The sequence below is a fragment of the Vombatus ursinus genome, unplaced genomic scaffold, assembly GCF_900497805.2.
Source record: "Vombatus ursinus unplaced genomic scaffold, bare-nosed wombat genome assembly UNPS02014810.1, whole genome shotgun sequence".
Classification (NCBI taxonomy): domain Eukaryota; kingdom Metazoa; phylum Chordata; class Mammalia; order Diprotodontia; family Vombatidae; genus Vombatus; species Vombatus ursinus.
In genome coordinates this window covers 33,022,663-33,043,703 of record NW_020954588.1, presented here as the reverse complement: position 1 = coordinate 33,043,703, position 21,041 = coordinate 33,022,663, and the positions used below count along the sequence as shown (strand labels likewise).

The window sequence follows — 21,041 nt, the reverse complement described above, 5'->3', positions numbered from 1 at the left end:
AGCCTTGCAATGCTTGTCTAAAGTAGGCTGCCTATCCAAATAATGTAAATCTATTTTATGCATAATTAATATTTATGTTAAGAAAATACAAATGAAACAAAATGGAATCAAGTTCATTCAGGATTCTCTCAGGGCTTGGGACAAATAGTTTGATTTCCCCAACTCGTATACTTTCAGGTCATTTCCTCCAAAAAATGCAGCTGAGAATCTTAAATTTTTTTCATTGTCGCTATCTTCCTAGACATCCACAAGCAGGGAACAACTAGAATTGTAACGGGAGCATATATTTAGAGTGGGGGGGGGTCCTCAAATGCCATCTAGTCCAATCTCTTCATTTTGCAGATGAGGAAACTGAGGCCTCAAGAATAAAGGATTTGAGCAAATGACTTGGCCAAATAGGGAGTAAGCAGCAGAGTCCAGAATTGGACCTTGGACCTCTGACTCTCAATCTATCACTAATTCCCCTGCAAATGTGCTGCCTCCAAATCATAATGCAGTTTTTAAGAAAATTTACTTACTCACATTAACTCATCTGATCCTTACAAGAACTCTGTGAGGTGAGAAGGACAGGTATTAATCCTCCACAAAAAAGAGGAGAGATTATTGTCCAAGGTCACACAGCAAATGAATGAGAAATTGGCAGGTTCTTTCATCCTAGTCCTTCAATCCTCCACCCTGTGGGTTGGGCACACACATTCAATATTCATCCAGATTCTGGGCAGTTCATTTGTCTGCCTGATTCTTCAGTGAGTAGAGGAGCCACATTTGAACATGCTCTCCAAGGAGGTAGAAAGCACTGGTCAGTGGGAAAGAAGCTGAGATGAAGAGAGGACTGAGCCTCCACTGGCACTGGGGTTGGGCCTCAGGCTCTGTTACCTTCTGCTATATTCAGTGATATTCAAAATTGTCCATAGTGGTTTCTCAATGCCAACCAGGCATTGTTAATTGTTTTGAATTATCCATATGTATCAATTACCCCTGTCATTTCTCCAGCTTATTAAGAAGGATAACTGGAATTTTACTGGAGGGATAATCTTTTGTTTTTATTCAAATCATTTTTCAGAGTTAGAGAATACACATACCCACATGTCCACATAAATTGACTAGCTATCTTTCATGGTTTAAAAATACAGACAGACACACACACAAATGGGCAAACCATCTTTCACAGTTAGAATGGGGTGGGGGAGGTATGTGGTAAGGGAAGAGGGGGATAGAATCTGGACCTGCAATTTCATTATTAGAAACAAGGAACTCCCAGAGAATGGGATTACTTCTACCAATGCATGTCAGATAATAGTCTTAGAAAGTTGCCTAGAACACAGAGAAGCTAAGTCTATGATGAGGATTCAGGTAGAACTTGAACCCAGGTCTTTGTGGCTTCAAGGCCAGTTTTTTGTGCATGATGTCACACTGTTTCACCCCAGTTGTACATCTGCTAAATGTTTTCTGTACCATAAATTGATGTGACTTTTGAAAATTGTACATGATTCTCCAGTTATCCACACTTACCATCACTTACCATCTATACTGCCTCTGGCTTCTAATGTTCTCCAGGTCTTACCATCTGCCCTTTATCCCCTGGCATTATCATCTGACCTACTTCTGTAACCTGAGGTCTTCTGGTCCTTCTTTTCCATCCTTAGGATTTCCAAAACTTTCCATGTGCCTTGGAGCTGAACTTTCTTTTGCATGTTATCTCCTTCAACTACAATGGGAGCTCCCTGAGATTAGGAATTGTCTCAATTTTTCTATTTCTATCCCATAGGGCTTAGCACATAGTATGCACTTATTAAATGTTTTTGTTCATTTCATTCCTGTTTCAATCAATTTATTTTACAAAGCATATAGAGCTAGGTTCATATTTGTGTGAATAATGATTCCACTGAACTGGTCACAAGTATTCAAATTCATACTATTTGAAGTTATAATTATACAAAATATGGAAATTGGTTCCAGCCCAATGGAAATATGGAGTGCAAATTCAAGTAATGAAATTACTCCATGGGATTCATTATTCACATTAATGGGGAACTATCTGTTTTTCACCTGATCTGTATAGCTCTACTCATGTACGTATGTATGTATATATATATATATATACATGTATATATTAATTCCCTAAGAAAGGCAATATTAATTTGTGTGTGCATAAACACACAAAGAGTACAAACTATTCATACACACGTCCATAATCACTCAACTCAAAAAATATGAGAGACAGATTATTTTCTGCTAGGATTCTAAGTTCATGGATTTAGAAAAAGGCAGAGTATTTCAAATATCTCTTGACAATACTTGGAAATTTTAAAAATAATTATGAAAGTGGTTGGAAGCCGATCTTTAGGTATCCACCAGGGCAGCTTGACCTTTACTTGGTTCTTATTTTAACCTAGGAACTACTGGAAGCAAGAGTTAGCATCAGTAGTCAATTTTAACCCGAAAATATGACAAAACACAAATCAAAAGAGGAAAAAGTCTCTCATGTACACTTTCTATTCTTAAAAGTAAAGCTATGTGAAGGAAAGAAAGCTTGGCACAGTGAAAAGAATGCTGGTTCGGTTGGGGCAGCTAGGTAGCACAGTGAATAGAGCACTGGCCTTGAAGTCAGCAGGATCTGAGTTCAAATCCAATCTCAGACACACAACACATGACACTTACTAGTTGTGTGACCCTGGGCAAGTCCCTTAACCCCAATGGCCTAACCAAAAAAAAGCAAAAAAAAAAATGCATTAAAAAAAAAGAATGCTGACTTGGAAGCCAGAGGACTTGGGTCAGAATCCCAGCTCAGCCTCCCAGGGCCTCAGTTTGTCACCTTCAAATTGAAGGGGTTGGATTAGAGGCTATCTTGGGTCGCTTCCCCATTTCTCCCTGTTTGCATATTCTTTTGTGGGTTGTCTTCCCCCATGAGATTGGAAGCTCCTTGAAGGGAGGAAATATCTAGTTTTTTGCTTTTATTTGAATCCCCAGAACTTAGCACAGTGTTTGATAAACACTTGTTCCTTTCCTTCTGTCTTTCTTTTCTTTCTTCCTTCTTTCCTTCTTCCATTCTTTCTTTCCTTTCTTCTCTTTATTCTTTCTTTCCTTCCTCCCTCCCTTCCTCTTTCTCTCTCCCTCTCTCCTTTCTTTTCTCCCTTTCTTCCTTCCTTCCTTCCTTCCTTCCTTCCTTCCTTCCTTCTTTCTTTTGTCCCTGAGGCAGTTAGACAGGCAGTAGATAGAGCACTGGACTTGGATTCAAGAAGACCTGAGCCTCAATTACATACGAGCTGAGTAACCCTGGGTGAGCTACTTAAGCTCTGTTTGCCTCAGTTTCCTTAACTATAAAATAAGAGTGCCTACCTATCAGGCTATTGTGGAAAGCAAAAGAGATAATAAAGCACCTAGCATGGTGCCTCGTATACAGTAGGCATTGACAAATGCTTATTTCCTTCCTCTTCCTCTCAGCTCTAAATTTACAATCATGCAATCATACAACCATGTATGCATGTGTGTGTGTGTGTGTGTGTGTGTTTTAATTTGGAACATGAATAGCTAAGACACAGACCTTGTTTTTTACATGTTTGTCTCCTATTCCTTTCTGTGTGTGTGCTCCCAGTTATACAGGTTGTGAAGTAAATCTACACTGACTTCAGTGATTGTTTGAAGAGGCACCATATTGTTCCTGCTCTAGTTCATTGAAGCTAAAAGACAGACTCGTGACTTCAGAAAGGACTTGAGTTTCTGACATTCTAAAAACCAAACCACCTCCTAAACTAATGGAGGTTGAACCCATATGTAAAGGCATCTGTCAGGTTGAGAGGCCCAACGTCAGCCAAGAGTATTGATTCTAAGTGTCATGTCTTCTATTGACAGGTTGTCCTGTATTTTCCCTACTTTTCTGATCACTTACCCTGAAATGAGTAGGAAAGAGGAGAGGAGAGGGATTGTTTCACAAAGTGAAATCTTTCTCAATTTTCAATTCACATCAGACTCCTGAATTATATCTCTGGGATTGTTACTTTCACTTCATTTTATAAGGAGGAAGTCCAACTAGACCTGTAGGTGACAGAAGCCCAGAATGCACCAGGGGAAAGAAAGTCACCTCTCCCTCCTCCTCATCTTCCTCCTCCTCCTCCTCCTCTACCACCACCCTAAATAGAAAGACAACTGAAGGCAGGGCTCTTTGAAAATAGTTCATTTCAGTCAATTACATACCTTTCTGGTTACATGTAAAAGTAATAAAAACAAATACTATCTTTCCAAATGGATTGGGACTGGACCTATAATTTCATTAGTAAAGGGAACTTCCACATAAGGAAACCCCACCCATAAATGCAAGCTGATTCTTTTTCTGTGACTCATAGTCTTAGAAAGCTGACTAGGGAGCAGCACCTTGCCTAGGGTCACACGGCCAATATGTTTCAGAGTTGAAGTCAGATCTTCCTGGCTCTGAGGTTGGTTGTCTAGACAACATCAGATTGCCTTTCTATCTTTACAACATCAATGGTATGATAGTGGCCAAGGCTCCCATACTTCTAGGGGCAAAGATAAGGTTTGAGTCTTATCTAATGATGGTGATGGTGGTAGTGATGGTGCTAAGAACATCTCATATTTATCTAGCACTTCAAGGCTTGCAAAGTACTTCGACTCTGTTATTGCATTTGAACCTTGCAAAAGCCTTTGGGGTTAGTGTTACAGATGTGATTTCCCCCATTTTGCAGATGATGAAACTGGGGCTGAGTGAGGTTTAGTGACTTGCCCAGATATTAGGAGTGTGAGGTGGGATTCCCACCCAGTTACTCCTGGTTCCAAGTTCAGTGCCCACCCTACTCACTATGCCATCTCCCTGTGATTGTGGGACTGGAGCTAATGGCTGCAGAACTAGCCATATGTTAATTCAGTGTGGAAGATGTTGCATAGAACTGTCCAATCAACTCCATTCACTCTGAAGAACAAAACAAATGATCCTCCTAAAAATATTCTCAAAGGCAGAGCAAGTATAGCCCTTGGATGAGTCTGTAAAAAGCAAGCATGTAGCAAGCACATTCTTACCTGCTGGAGATGATCAGGTATGGGCAAACTGTCCTTTACATTATACTTGAGGTAGCACTGAGACCTTTTTCTTTACAGAAGGCTCCTGACTGGTTTCCACTGCTGCTGAGAATCAAATGGCATCTAAATTGTGTTACATGAAGCCAGCACTCCATTACTCGGTAACTGATTTTCCAGTTTGCAAATTATTCAGGTCATTGGTTTCTCTTTCTTCACCTAGCTCTTGGCATTTTTGCCATTTCACTGCTTACTAGCCCTCAAACAAGAGTGTCCAGGGCAAAGAAAGCACCCCAAGCCTAAAGCAATCCAGTTTGAACTTATCAAAGAATGGTAGGGGGATGAAATGGAACTTCCTCACTCCTCCTATGCCTAATCACAGCATGGCAGTGACCTTAAGGAAAGAACATAATCATCTCTGGAGCTGGGGGACCTATGTTCAGATCTTACCTCTGTCTCTTACTATCTGGGTGACCTCCAGCAAGTCATCTCTTTGCTCCTTAGTTTCCTCATTTGTGAAAAAAAATAAGTGGGTTTAGATTAGGTGGCCTCTGAGCCCGTTCCTGCTTTAAATCCATGACCTTATAAAATTGGGTGTCCCTTAACCTGTCTTGGTTTCCTCATCTATAAAATGGAGGGACTGTCATATTTGTCCCTGAAGGTCCCTTCCAGCTCCAAAGTCATGGTACTATATGGATTCTGTAAGGCTATGACAAGGGAACACAATCTTTGGAAGGTTTCACCAATAAACTAAACTAAATCCCTGGAGAGATAGGTAGAGAAATATATTATAGATAAATGAAAGTAGATAGATGATAGGTAGGTAGGTAGACAGACAGACAGACAGACAGACAGATAGAAGTGGTAAATACATAATAGGTAGGTAGATAGATAAGTAGAGAAAAGCTAGGTATGTAGATTGTAGATAAATAGAGAGAGATTACATATAGATTATAGAAATGAAGTAGACTGATGATAGAAGGTAGAGGGGTAGAAAAATAGAGATAGAAAGATAGACAGAAAGTAGATATACAGTGAGATGGAGAGATGAGATGGATGGATGGATGGATAGATAGAAGATAGATGATTAGATAAATGAATTATGATTAGATAGATAGAAGCTAAGTAAATAGAAAGATGGCAGAGAGAAATTATAGATGACAGAAAAACAGAAGGTAGAGAAATAGAGAGATGATAGAAAAATAGAGACCAAAAGATGGAAGGTAGACAAATACACAGAGAGATAGAAGATATATGATAGATAGATAGATAGACAGACAGACAGACAGACAGACAGACAGACAGACAGACAGACAGATAGATAGATAGATAGATAGATAGATAGATAGATAGATAGATAGATAGATAGATAGATAGATAGATAGATATTAAGTGATTACTATATGTGAGGCAGTGTGCTAGGCTCTGAGGAAACCAATAAAAACAAACCAGAGCCTGGTAATATGGGGGAAGGCAACATAGAAAGGGACACTGGAGAACGTGAGTGGGGAAGAGAAGGTACACAAGGACACATTAGTATCTCCAAGTTATTTGTTTCAATTCTCTCTTTTTTCTGTCTTTCATTTTTATAGACAACACACATTTGACTCACTAGGATTTATAAGCTCTATCACTTTATGGAATTCTTTGCTCATGGATTTGTCTAGTTCCCCATTCCTTCATTTTTACAGATCAGGAAACAGAGACCAAGAGAGTACAAATGACTTGGCAAAGGTCATAGAGCTAGTAAGCAATACAGCTGTGATATGATCACATGCCCTTTGACTTAATCCAGTGTTCTTTCCACTAACACACATTAATGATAGCTAGCACTTAGAAGCATTTTAAGGTTTCCAAAGGGCTTTTACACATGTTATCTCACCTGATCCTCACAACAGCCCTGTGCTAATATTATCCCTATAATTTTAAAAATCAAGAAACTGAGGCTGAGAGAAAAACAGTGACTTGCCAAAGTATTTACTAGTTGGTAACAAAGGGGAGGGGGCAATTATGAGAATGACTTAATGTTTCTAGTTAAGGTACTTCTACTGAGAAAATGCAGCTATTGATAATTTCAATCTATTTTAGGTCATGAGATATATGATACTGTGTGATACATTTATTCATAATATTAAGAACATAATCCTATGCTCGTATATTCTATGCATATTCATACTATTTTATTTTAGATGAAACAGTATACTAATTACAAAATATCCTTAGCTTTCTGAATAAAATAGAATGAATGAGTCTTTGATTTTGTAAATCTTTACTACATTGCTTTTCAAGCTACATATAATAAAACAATGCAGAACTTATTTGGAAAAAAAATTGCTAATTTCCATGAAGCACACTGAAAAATATTTCACAAAACATGGAGGAGTTCAAAGGATACTTTGTTAAAGCCTACTACTATCCCATGCCCTTGCAAACTTGGTCAAGTCATTTCGATCCAGCTTCCCTCACTCCAAAGCTTCTACTCCCCTGATTCTTCGGAATGTGGTAAATGGAGCCACTGTTTCTTGCCTTCCCCACCCCTACTCCTGCATACCTGGGAGATAAGCGCATGAGATTAAACCTTCAAATTGTCTCAGCAGAAAGGCCAGATAATATCCATGCTGCTTGGCCAGCCTCATATTTAGGTGAAATGTAGATGTGCCCCTGACACCTGGAGGTCCAGACTCTCAATTGGGGATTTCAGTAACTGCAGAGTTGCTGAACATAGGCTGAGAAGTGTTTTTGGGTGGTTTTTGTTTGTTTGTTTGTTTTATTTTGCCAAGTTCCTTGTAATATTTTGTTTGATACTTGCATTTTATGCATAGTAGAGAGAGAGCTGGTCTTGGAGTCAGTAAAACCTAGGTTCACCTCTCATCTCTAATACTGGACATGTGAGCTAAGTTGAGCAGTCACTTAATGTCTCAATGCCCTGAGCATTGCCAAAACTAGTCTAAGACTGTAGATTGCAGAGCAGATGCTTATCTACATTGGTGGAGAGAATTTCTTCAATTATTTACTTATACCAATCAAATCAGAGGCAGGACTGGTCAAATTATATATCTATGTATATGGGTTTATATATGTGTGTACATGTATATATGTACATGTATGCATGTACATATTTTATGTAATCATATATAAACACAGAATGTCCCCAAAGTCTTAGAGAAGTTTTAAGCTATTGTAAACCTGTACAAAGGCTTTTAGAAGATCCTGTGTATATATATTAATACATGGAATGCTTAGAATCATGTTCAAGATCTACCTCTGATACATTCGAGCTGTGTGACAATGGACAAGTCACTTAATCACTGTGACCCAGGCAGCTCTATGTTACACAGAAGCACACTGGAAATTCCCTACAAGTCTGAACTCAAAGACCCAGACTGGACCAAAAAGTCTCCTAACACTCATAAATAACTCGTTCCAGGCTTGTTAGGTTTGCTTACAAGTATCAATGAATATGCATTTGTTAAGTGTCTATTATATGTGAGGCACTTTATATGTGTGTATTTTTTTTAATCTCTGGGAACCCCACAAAGCTAAATGCTACCCTAGCTAATGAACCAAGAAGAGAATAATCATCCTCCAGCTCCAACACTCTGGTCTTCCAAAACCACTCTTGTCCAATAGTGGAAGACACAGAGTTTGAGGATATGTACACATTCACATATGTGTACAGATCAGTGCACAGAAACAGCAAGGTTGGGGCAGCTAGGTGGTGCAGTGGATAAAGCACCAGCCCTGAAGTCAGGAGGACCTGAGTTCAAATCCAGTCTAAGACCAAACACTTGACACTTACTAGCTGTGTGACCCTGGGCAAGTCACTTAACCCCAATTGCCTTTAAAAAAAAAAGAAAAGAAACAGCAAGGCTAAGACAGATAATCAATCTAGACAAAAACTCATAGAATTATAGAGTCTAGGGCTTAATGGGACCCTTGGGATCATCTAGTTCAAATCCCTCATTTTACTGATGAAGGTGAAGACCACTAAGTTTAAGAAACTGCCTCAAAGTCACATAGGCAGTAATTAGCGAAGCCAGGTAATGAACCCAAACTGGTCTACAGTATCTCTGTGTCACCATTTGACTACCTTTCAGAATCAAAATATAATTTATTTAAATTATACCCAAACATTTTAAAATAAAAACAATGCTAGCACCAATGCCAGGCATTTACATAACTTTTTGCAATAATAATACATTATTGAAGTCATGTGTGCCTGGGAAAGGAGGTAGCTTGCTCATACAGGAGGAATGAGAGACATCAGAGAAAAAAAGCCCAGGGCCCCATCAGTCATCCCAAGAAATGGAAAAATGATGACACAGAAGGAAAAGACATTATCTCTCAGATTTAGAGTTGGAACAGAACTCAGAGGTCATTGAGGCCAAGCTTCTCACTGTACAGAGGAGGAAACTGAGGCCAAGAAAGGGTGAGTGACTTGCTGAGGATCACATAACACACGTCTGAAGTAGGATCTAAATGCACATCATGCTGACTGTAAGTCCAATGCCTTATCATTGTACCACTAGGTCTCTTGGAGCTATGACTTGTATCAGCAAACTAGGTACAAAAATATACCAGGTCCAGTTCTCAATGCTACATGGTCAGATGTCAGCGTCCATAAATCCATGGAGTTTTCATGAGTTTAAATAAAATGAGAGTAATTTAGCTTTTTTCAGGCTTAGTTATTGAATATTCATAAGAAGGCATTCTAGATAAATACCTTGGTCATTGGACCGGGGGAGCAAGGCCAGCGTGCGGATGGAGGATTCCTTTTCTTGTCCAAACGTTGCTCCTGTGTACCCCTTCTGAGGGTACCTTGAAAGCTGGGAAGGAAAATGTTTGCTAAACTATTTTCTCCAACTTCTCTACTCCATCTGATTCTTAATGTGGGATAGATAGAAAATTAAAGAGTGGGGGGAGGGAAGAGAGCTGCGGGAGGCATTTTGTTTCTTTTTTTTTTTTTTCACTCTGAGATTGTGTTTCACTAATGCCAGAGGATAATCAATCAGCATAATTTCTCTTCGAACCAAATGAAAGCACGGGACATTTAAGCTTCTACTTCCCTAAGTAGATAATATGAGAAGGAGTGAGGATGAGGGTGAGAAATGGACAAAGAGGATGGAAAATTGACCCTGCTTATTTTCCAACCAAGTAAATCCAGTTTAGGTTATTGAAGTATATGTCACACCTCCGTAAATAAGAAATAATCATTAGTGAAACACATGTATAAAATACACACATTGAAACAAATATTTCATCTTCTGATTTGCTTTATTTTTAATTCTTTCCTAACAGTGCAATGAAATCTGTCCCATTAATATATCAATGTTCTCTAAAATGATTTGTTGTAATAAACCTAAATCTTTGCGCTGTCTTAGCATAATTATTTCACACTTTGACAATAAACTATTCAACCCCAGTATAATGTTTATTTTGGGGATAAATTGTTCGTTTTCACCTTGGCATTTTCCTGGTAGCAGGAGACATAGCTCAGTACAAAATTCTATTCTATTATCATTTTCTCTTATTTTAATCACAAGTATCTGGTTCTGATTTCGTTTCTATTCCATAAAGAAGAAAATGAGAACATTCCAAGAATCAATAAAGGGGGGAAATGGGTGATATGGGTTTGAACAGCCATAATAATCATCTGCTACGTTGTTCTGCAGGGGTGTTCTAAGTAGGGGTTTGATGCCCTCTTGCACATGCAGCCCACAACCCCACAACCAAGCAGCAACCTAGAAAAGTAGAAAGCCCCTTCTCAATTGCTGATGTCACTTTGAAAGAAGCCTGGAATTTCCTCATGCTCCTGCAGCAGTAGAATTGACTCAAACCTAAGCTCCGTAATTTATTTAATTTGCAAGCTGTACTTCTAAAGCAACAAATTTTTCATTTGCACTATCTTAATATATCCATCTTAGTAGCTTGATGTAGTATACACTTTAAACATTCTAATCATGTTTACATGATTCTTTTGAAACAAATTTTAGTTATACCTTATTACTATATACAAATACATGTATGCATATGCATGTGTATATGCACATATATACACATGCAGATGAATACATATGTGTATGTGTACACGCATGCGTGCTTTGGGGTAAGAAGAGTAAAAACCAAAATAAGGAATAGAATAATGTTTGGCCTTCAGCCCCAAAGAGTGAAGTTTAAGGACAAAAACTGGATTTCATAGTTCATATAATGACTTTCAAGGAGTCCAATTGCAAAGTGACAAAACCTGAATAATGATTAAGCAGATGAGTATTTAACTAAAGTGAATTCTTTCAGGCTGAAACAAGATTCACAATTTACATATAGACTTTGGTCATTTTGATGTTCCCACCCCTCCTTCCTTTGATCTTTTTAAACCTTAAAGTAGGGAGTTGGTGTGGCCTTAGGCTCCTGAGCACTGATCCATGAGTTTTCATGCCCAGGTCCAGGTCTACCATACCAATCTTCAGCTATCTCCAAGTCATGCCCAGCTCTCTCCACTGCCCCATACTTCCCTTTTTCCAAATCTTGTTTTCCCAGAAGTGTTGTCTTTCCCTATTGAAATGTAAACTCCTTGAAGGCAAAGATCTTGTTTGCTTATATTTATAGCCCAAGCACTTAACATAGTACCTGGCACACTGATGTTCCAAGTTAAGTCAACAAGAATTTGTCAGTCCCCTACTTGGGCCAGGAACTGTTCTAAGCACCAGGGATACAAAGAAAGGCAAAAACAATTGCTACTCACAAGATGTTCACATTTTAATAGGGCAGACAATGTAAAAATAACTGTGTACTTTTTTCATTCATTTCACATTCCTAGCGAACCTACATTATTAAGAAAACCAACGTATTCTAGGTCACATGTTCCTTGGTTGCTCTTTTCTGATCAGGCCTACAGAAAAAAATACAAGTACCTAACATACAATGTACTTTGGAACATATTCTTCAAGGAAAAAAGTACTATCGAGAAGGAAGGGAAGGTGGTGAAAACTACTGTTGGCAATGGGTGCATGTACAAAAGAACACAGATAAGACCTGAGTAGAATTGGCTCTAAATAGAAATTCTATCAACATGTAGACTGGTGAAGACAATTATTAGACTCATCTAGCCATTGTTTAAGGGACAGTGTGGCAAGTGAGGTCAATGACGGGAGGAAAAATCTGGAAATAGGTCATCCAATCAGTTCTTCTTCTTCAGTCGTGTCCAGTGGAATGGTTTGACATTTCCTTCTCCAGCTCATTTTGCAGCTGAGGAAATGGAGGCAAACTGGATTAAGTGACTTTCTCAGTATCTGAGGCCACATTTGAACTCAAGTCTTTCTGACTCTAGGTCCAGTGCTCTATTCACTTCACCACCCAGCTGCCCAACCAACGCTTAGAGAGATTCTTAGAAGAACCTCTTCTCAAACCAACACCTGTAGAGGTGGGCATCAGGCCAAACTAACTTTCCGTTGTAGAAAACTGGCCTTCCTCTCAATTTGCACTTAGTTTTTAACCAACCTCCATTCTAATGTCACTGACTAAAAACTCATTTTGGTTTAAGTACAGACTTTATTTTTTTCAAGAGGAGTGGGGAGAGAAGGGTTAGCTAGATGCTCAAATGGATAGAGCGCTGAACTTGGAATCAAGAAGGCCTAAATTCAAAAACTGCCTTAGGCATTTACTAGCCATGTGACCCTGGGCAAATAGTTTAATCTCTCTCAGGCTCAGTTTCCTCATCTGTAAAATGGCAATAATAATAGAACCTACCGAACAGGGGACTTTCAAAGACACAATGAGGTAATATTTGTAAAGTGCTCTGAAAACCTTAAGGTGCTATAGAAATGCTGGCTATTATTCAGTCAAGTAAACCAGCATTTAACTTGGCATTGTCACTGCTGCTGTTGAGTCATTTTCCAGTCAGGTTTGACTCTTTGTGACCTCTTTTGGCTGCCATTTTCTTCTGCGCTTCATTTTACAGATGAAGAAACTGAGGCAAACAGAATTCAGTAACTTTCCCAGTCACATAGCTAATAAGTGTCTGAAACTGGATTTGAATTCAGGTCTTCCTGGCTCTAAGCTCAACACTTTATCCACTGTGCCACCTAGCTGCTCTTGACTTGACATTACTATTAATATTATTATGTTACCGATCTTTTTTGTTTATTTTGTTTTCTTTTCCCCCCAAGAATGGAATGAGAAGGGAAGGTTTAGACATGATGATCTTTAGGGCTATAGTCCCAAATCAAACCAAATCAAAAGCAATTTTTATCAACAAATATATGTGTGTGTGTCTGTGTATATATATATATATATATATACACACACACATATATATGTATGTATATATGTATATACATATATACACACAGAGAAAATCTATAGATATTTATTATATATTTATATACTTCATATATACCTATATATATTGGTATATATGTAGCATATATGTATGTGTGTGTGCATATGTGTATGTATATATAAAACCTAGAACAAAAATTAGAAAAAAACAATGTTCAAAAAATGTGCCTTAACATCTTAACATATGCATGCTAGAAAAAATATTGGGCAAATAAGATTTCTTTTTTTTTTTTTTTTTAGGCAGTTGGGGTTAAGTGACTTGCCCAGGGTCACACAGCTAGTAAGTGTCAAGTGTTTGGTCTGAGGCCAGATTTGAACTCAGGTACTCCTGATTTCAGGGCTGGTGCTCTATCCACTGTGCCACCTAGCTGCCTCTTAAGATTTCTTTAAATAGCAAAAATTAGGGGAGATATTATCACTTCTCAAAGAAGAACAATTTTCAAAATATCTTGAACTTCCGTGAAAGAGGCTCTCAAACTTGCTTGTGCCATAAAGACTTATTCTAGTCTGGTCTGGCCAGTAGAACCCCTTCTCAGAATAATGCTTTTAAATACATAAAACATATGGGGTTACCAAGGAAATTAATTATGCTGAAATGCTGATATAAAAAAAAATCACAGAACTTAAGTTAACAGCCCTGTTCTAGACCACCATTTGCATCTTGAACATGGTGCTTATTATGGTCAGATTGAAATAAACAGAGATAATGTTACAGTGAGGTAGCTCCAATGCATGGAGTACCAAGCTAGGAGTCAGGAAGAGTCATCTTCCTGGTTCAAATCTGGCCTCAAATACTTACTACCTGTGTGACCCTGAAAAAGTCACTGAACTCTGCCTCAGTTTCCTCATCTATAAAATGAGGCAGAGAAGGAAATGGCAAACACTCCAGTGTCTCTGGATACTGGAAAACCCCAAAACCGGTCACAAAAATTCAGACATGACTTAAAAACACAAACAACAATGTTGTCACCTAGTTCTTCATTGGGGCAGAAGGGAAAAAGAGGACCACTGACTTTACTATCAGATCCATTGATGATTTGGTTACTTTACATAATGGACAAAATTTAAGCTTTTTGAGAGAAAAGGGGGAGGAGGCTATCCATTTATTTTTGTCCTGGTAGCCCCAGCACCTAATACATATTAGGTGCTTAATAAAACATTTTTTTAGTTGAACTGTGGACATTCCAAGGACAGGAAAAATTCCACTTGTCAACATAGAAGACCGTTCAAGTTATCAGCTTGGCATTTCTTGGACAATGCTGCCTGTTTTCTCTTTTCCTTAACTATAAAAGGCATTTGCAGGAAAAGAGGAGGATCATTATTTCTTCAGAGTTCATCTGCTCCTGCTGGTTATTCCCTAGCTCCAGTCATAATCCTGTTTGCAACATCATAATCATTTACACAGCAAACAATCAGGATGTGTCACAAACAAAGAATTATAACTTGGGGGGGGGGAATGAACTGCAGGAGCAGATGAACTCTATGGAAATGCAGATTGCTTCCAAGCAAACGTGACTAGCAATAAATATGAGAGAGAGAGACAGACAGACAGACACAGAGACAGAAAGATGGAGAACAATAAAATAAAATGTTCTATAATAATTTTAATCAATCACCAAACATTAATTGCTTCCTATGTGACTAGGTAGTGTACCTGGCCTAGGGGATGGATATATAAAAATAAAGCAATTCCTGCCCTTAAGGACCTCACACTCTATTGATGGAAACAACACCTACACCTAATAAAAACAAAATATGTGCAAAATCAGGGGAAAGTTATTTTCAGTTGGGAGAGGAGACCAAGAGCTGAAGTGGTTAGGGAGATGTTTCACATAAGGAGGACACACTTAAGCTTTGGAGGGAGCTAAGGACCCTAAGAGTGACGAGTGGGGAGGAAGTGCATTTGATACAGAGACAGCAGCCTGGGCCAACGCCTAGAGATAGGTGATACAACACCATGTGTGAATAGCAGCGAGAGAGGCTGAGGAATGTTTAATAAACCTGGAAAGAAAGGCTTGAAGGGTTTGAAACAGATGGGCTTATATATTTATCTCAGAGGTAACGGGGAGCTAATGGAGTTTTAATTTAATCTTTTAAAAGTAAGAGTGTGACATGATCACCGGATAGACCTATACTTTGGGAATATCGTTTTTGGCAGATGAGTGGAAGCTGAATTGGAGAGAGGGACATGAGGGAAAGAGGCAAATGAGGAGGCTGTTGGGATGATCCAGGTGAGAGATGAGGGCATATTTGGGTGAGAGTGCTTGACAGATACAGGAGTCAAGAGAAGGGTCCATATGTGAGAAATGTCATAAAGGCAGAATCTAGAAATTTGGGAAATGCTCATCTATTGAGGAGGGAGTTGTAGGTAATTCTGATGGGTGATTAGAATCACGGTGGTGGTGACATAGGGAAATTAAGAAAAGGGATAGATTTTGGAAGAAAGATAATGAGTTGGACTGTTGAATTTAAGATGCAAATGGGACATCAAGTCGGAAATGTCCAAAAGACATTTGGTGATGTAAGACCAGAGCTCAGAATGACTCAGGCTGGAATATAGATCTGGGAGTCATCTACATGGAAATGATAATGGAATTCAAGGGTGATAATGACATCACCAAGGGACAGAAGTTGTCAAGAGAAAAGAAAACCCAGGACACAGAATTTCCAAGAAGTTTAATGTAGAAAATTCCTTTACATACGGTATACTATATACACCCCAGCTCCAAGCAAGCATACGAGTAAAATTTAGATGAATTTTTACCCAGTAACTGCTTCAGAAGCAATAGAGCAGTAGTCACAAGAGTCTGCTAGCACAGCCTCTGGAATTTCACAATCTAAGGTTCTTTAATGAGATCCTCAGCATTCTTGATCTCTGCACAGCATTTGATTCTACTGAGCACCTTCTCCTCCTGAATGCTTTCTACTCTCTAGGTTTCTATACTCAGTCTCTGCCTACCTGTCTAATATCTTCTTTTCAGTCTACTTTTCTGACACTTCATCCATTAACCATGGGTGTCCCCCCAAGGCTCTGCCTTCACTTTTCACTCTACACTATCTCACTTGGTGAACAAGTTCCCATGGGTTTAATTATCACCTCTTTGGAGATGATTCCAGATGTATATATACAGTCTTTGTCTCTCTAATGAGCTAGTCATGCAACAAGGATTACATTTTAGATATCTTGAATTGGATACCCTGTAGGCCCCCCCGAAGTCTGACATGCCCAAGATAGAATTCATAAGATTCCTCCCCCTACCCCAACCTTCTCTTTTTCTGAACTTGTTACAAATAAGGGCACGAACAGCTTTCCAGTTACCCATAACTCCTCATTTTCACTTTACTCCATAATCCATCCATTTTCAAATGATGAGGCTTCTACCTTCACAATATCTCTTGTATATGCTCCCTCCTTTCCACACACACAGTCACAAATGTATTTCAGGTTTCCATTACATTTCACCTGTACTATTTTAACTTTCTAGTTGTTCTCCTTGCCTCATTTCTCTCATTACATGCCAACCCATATCCATTTATCTGCCAATGCATTTTTGAAAGTATAGAAATATACCATCCAATGAACTCCAATAGCTCCCCATCACCCCCAAGATCATATGTGTGTGTGTGTGCATTTCCCCTGTTTGGAATTTAAAGAATTCCATAACTTGTTCCCTTCCTACATTTAAAGTCTTTTTCACATTTTACTCCCTCCACCTACCCTCATACTCTCTATGATCCAGCTCTACTGGCCTACATTTTATTCTTTACACATAACCTTCCATCTCCTGTCTCCAGGTCTTTAGAAGGACTATTTCCATACCTAGAATATCCTCCCTCCTCAATTCTGCCTTTTACTTTCCCTGATTTCCTTCAAGACTTGGTTCTAATCCCATTTTCTATAGGAGACCCTTGGCCAAGCCCCTAGTGCTACCCTCTTTGAGACTGAATATTTCATATATATATATTTGGTTTATAAGAATCTAGAAACATCATATTATATAATTATCAGTTATAGACTATGAAACGTTACTGTATATCATACAGTTATCGGTGACTTACTACATTTTCAGATCATTCAATTTCATGAACATAACTTCATTAAGTACTTTCAAAAAGTACTTTACAAAATTTCATTAAGTTTTAAGCATCAAGTACTATGCTAGACAGTGGGTATTCAAATATCAAAATTGATAAACATTTGCTATGACAATTAAATGAGAAAAATTTGAAAGTACACAATATATATTAAGTGTAAGGGAGTGTGTGCCCATCTAGAGATTGAAAAAAAAATTAAATACCATTGGGCAAAGCATAGGTCTATAGGACTTAAGGAGATCTCCTTACAAGGTGACATCAAACATGAATGATTACTCTGTGCATCTGACCACTCAGAAAACTAAATACACCGAACTGTACTATCATTTTATTTCACATTGCTGAATCCATCTCACAAAAATATAAAAAAGAAACTCAGTTAAATGCTCTGCTAAAATTTAAGTAAAATGAATCTTCAGCATTCCCCTAACCCATCAGTTTAGTAACTCTATTAGAAAGAGGAAAAAAGGACATCAGCTCAGTCTGGCATAACCTGATCCTGATGGAACCATCCTGGAGCTGGACTGTTACTACTTCCTTTTCTAGTTGTTAACTAACCATTCTTTTAATAATACATTCAAGCATATTTTAAGGAGTTGAAACCAAGCTCATTATCATATACATTGCAGATTTTTTTTTTACCTTTTAAGAAAAGTAAGATAAAAAGTTTAAAGTGATATCTGTTATGTGAACTTCAAAGAAATGTTTTGAATCTTCTTTGCTCTCCTAACAGTATGTTAGTATAGAATAAGCATCTAAATTAGAGTCCGTTGGGCTTTAATTTCACTTGTTATTTACTATTGTATGATCTGGGAAAAGTCACTTCACATTCATGACCTCAGCCTCCCTAGCTATAAGATTAGGGCGGGGGGGGGGCGGTGTATCAGAAGTCTCATACAACCACAAGACCTATCTGAAGCCGTGAGAACTACTAAAAATAAAAACTAGGTTTTGTTTTGTGTTGTTTTATCAACAGAAAGACATAGCTTCTCTTCATTAATAACGAATTCAACTGAAGTAGGTAAATTGCTGTGTTTGAGTCAAATTAGTCTCTTCTGAAGTGACAATGTCACTCAATGATTAAAAATGCCTTTCAACAATAAATTCTTTATTGAAATGCTCCATTCTGTTTTGATGTATATGATTTCCTTGGGCACTCACCTCACAACCATGTTTTCTTCCTAACCTAGATCTTGTTAATGAGGTCTGAGAAATAAGGTGAATTTGGAAACATTTCTTTGTAAGCCCTTAGAGCGCTACCCCAAAGTGTGTCATTATTGGCACTGACCATTACTAGTGATCTTTGATCCTTCAAAAGAAATATGTCTTAAACTTATAACAATTTCAGCAACTTTTATTAGTATGCAGGCTTTGAAACGAGACATTCAATAATCTATTTTTTTCATTAGCTAAGACCAGCATGTAGGTTCATTTGGTTAAATCTTGTCTTTTTTTTTTTTAATCTGTGAACACGCAAGTTAAAAATAAGGATCTGATCAGTCTCTTCGTCTTGGTCAGCGGAGGGCAATGACTTGGAGCTTTTCCAGACAGCTTTCTTCTTCAACATCTGTGCTGCTTTCTGACGAAAATAACAGACCACGAACTTCAGCATACAAGCTGGGGGATTCAAAACACATCAACAATCAACACACAGAAGAGAAAGTCTTGGTGTGAGGAGGCCTTCCAGACCAGTCCTGCACATACATAATGAAGGGCATGACGCTGGTGTTGGATCACCTGGAGTGTCCACTGGTAGCTAACAGCTCTCACAAGGATTGCAGCTGGCAGCTTCTTGTTTCACCAAGGAAACTGCTTCCATCCATTCAGATCATCAAGTCATCTGGAATGTACAGACTTAAGAAAAATTCCGGGGCATGGGAAGGTTCAGTGACTCACCTCTGGTCACACAAGTAGGATCTATCAGAGGCAGGGCTTTACATTAGGTCTCCCTGGCTTCTGAGAAATATTCTCTATCCACTATGTCATACTGTCTTTTCATGGTACACATATCATACTATTACATAGGAAGCTACCTTAGGTGAAAAAGTTAATTCATTAGCATTCTGAAAAATACAGAGTCCCTATCAACTGGTGCATATCTTTGATTGGTATATTCACTTTACTTGATGAATTGTTATAGCAGTTAAAATACGGGCAACTAGGTGGCACGCTGGGTAGAGTACTGGGCCTGAAGTCAAGAATATTTTTCTTCCTGGGTTCAATTCTGGCCACAGATACTTACTACCTGTGCGACCCTGGGCAAGTCAGTGAATCCTGTTTACCTCAGTTTCCTCATCTATAAAATGAGCAGGAGAAGGAGGCGGTAAAGCACTCCAGTCTTTTTTTTTTCAAGAAAACTACACACAGGGTCACAAAGAGTCAGACACAGCTGAAATGACTGAACAACACGTTAAAATTTGAATCTCTGAACAAGCTGGCCTTAATTTTCAGATGAAGAAGCTCATTGCAGCTGGGACTAATCACCATTATTAATGTCACTTATATGTAATTCCATGGATTATGGAGAAATCAGTGCTGAAAAGTTTGGGATGCACTAGGATAATTTATTCAAATACTCAACCATATGTACATATATGCTGCTTTTAGTCAATATAGGAAGATTCCGAGAGGGTTCCCCTCACCCCAACATTGTCCCCTTATTCTTATATGGATGGCACAGAACCATTGATCTCTTCCAAGTTGAAACAGTATAATATAATTTTACAAAATATAACATGGCATAATTTCAAGAATTGTTAGCCTTTTTTCTAAATCTGCTCTAGTGTAATTAGCCAGTGGCTTCAACTATTTTACAAAGAATAGCCACAGGAAGTACACACTTGTGGGCCATATATTTCATTATGTTGCTCAGGAAAGGAATTTGTCATATCACCAATTTCACCACATGCCATTTGTTACTTACCTTGAAATGTCAAGTCTACTGGACTCCCTTAGTCCGGGCGTCATTGGGACTTCTGTCTTAGTCTTACTTATCTTCTCCGAATGTCTGTTGATAGCCGATAATTTTTCAGAGTTTAAGCTGTAAAGTCTTTCTGTAGCATCTGAAATATTTTATATGAAATATTTTATATGAGACACTGTCACTGTTCTACCTCATGAGAAAAAGTGCTGACAATTTACCTAGAATGGTAAAGAGTGTGGTGTATCAGTTCACATATACAACTAACTCTCCATTCTCTGAGCAAATGGGGGGGAGGGTCAGTGAAACAGACGTCTAAAATTGGTGAGTGATCAAAAAAATCAGCTTGTGAATACCTTTATAATTATATTTGGAATGGACTATCTAACAGGCAAAAAATTCACCAAGTTTAAGAGAAAATTATAAAGCTTGCCAATGAAGCCAGGATGCTGTTATATTACTCTATACTGACCCCACATTCAACTTCTTCCTTGTGGTCCTCTTCATAATTGGAAATTACAGCAACTGTGCTGAGATACTCCAATTAACACTGGGCTATATGACCTCTGAAGTCCCTTCTGACCCTAATATCAGTGATTATAAAGCAGAGTGCTTCCTTAGAAAAGCTGCCCTTTCCAGTTAAGGTACTATGTTCTATGGT

General features: G+C 38.4%; 1 protein-coding gene across 2 annotated transcripts in view; it reads right to left on the bottom strand.

Moving 5' to 3' along the window:
* Positions 1 to 18,886: 18,886 nt before the first annotated feature.
* Positions 18,887 to 21,041, bottom strand: part of ZBBX (zinc finger B-box domain containing) — a 126,725-nt gene continuing 124,570 nt past the window's right edge. For both annotated transcript variants that reach the window (XM_027876075.1, XM_027876076.1), the window contains exons 20-21: positions 20,384 to 20,522; positions 18,887 to 19,077 (exon numbers count right to left, since the gene is read on the bottom strand). In XM_027876075.1, the coding sequence (XP_027731876.1) occupies positions 18,975 to 19,077; positions 20,384 to 20,522 (242 nt within the window). In that variant the 3' untranslated portion in view covers positions 18,887 to 18,974. The remainder of the gene's footprint in view (positions 19,078 to 20,383; positions 20,523 to 21,041) is intronic.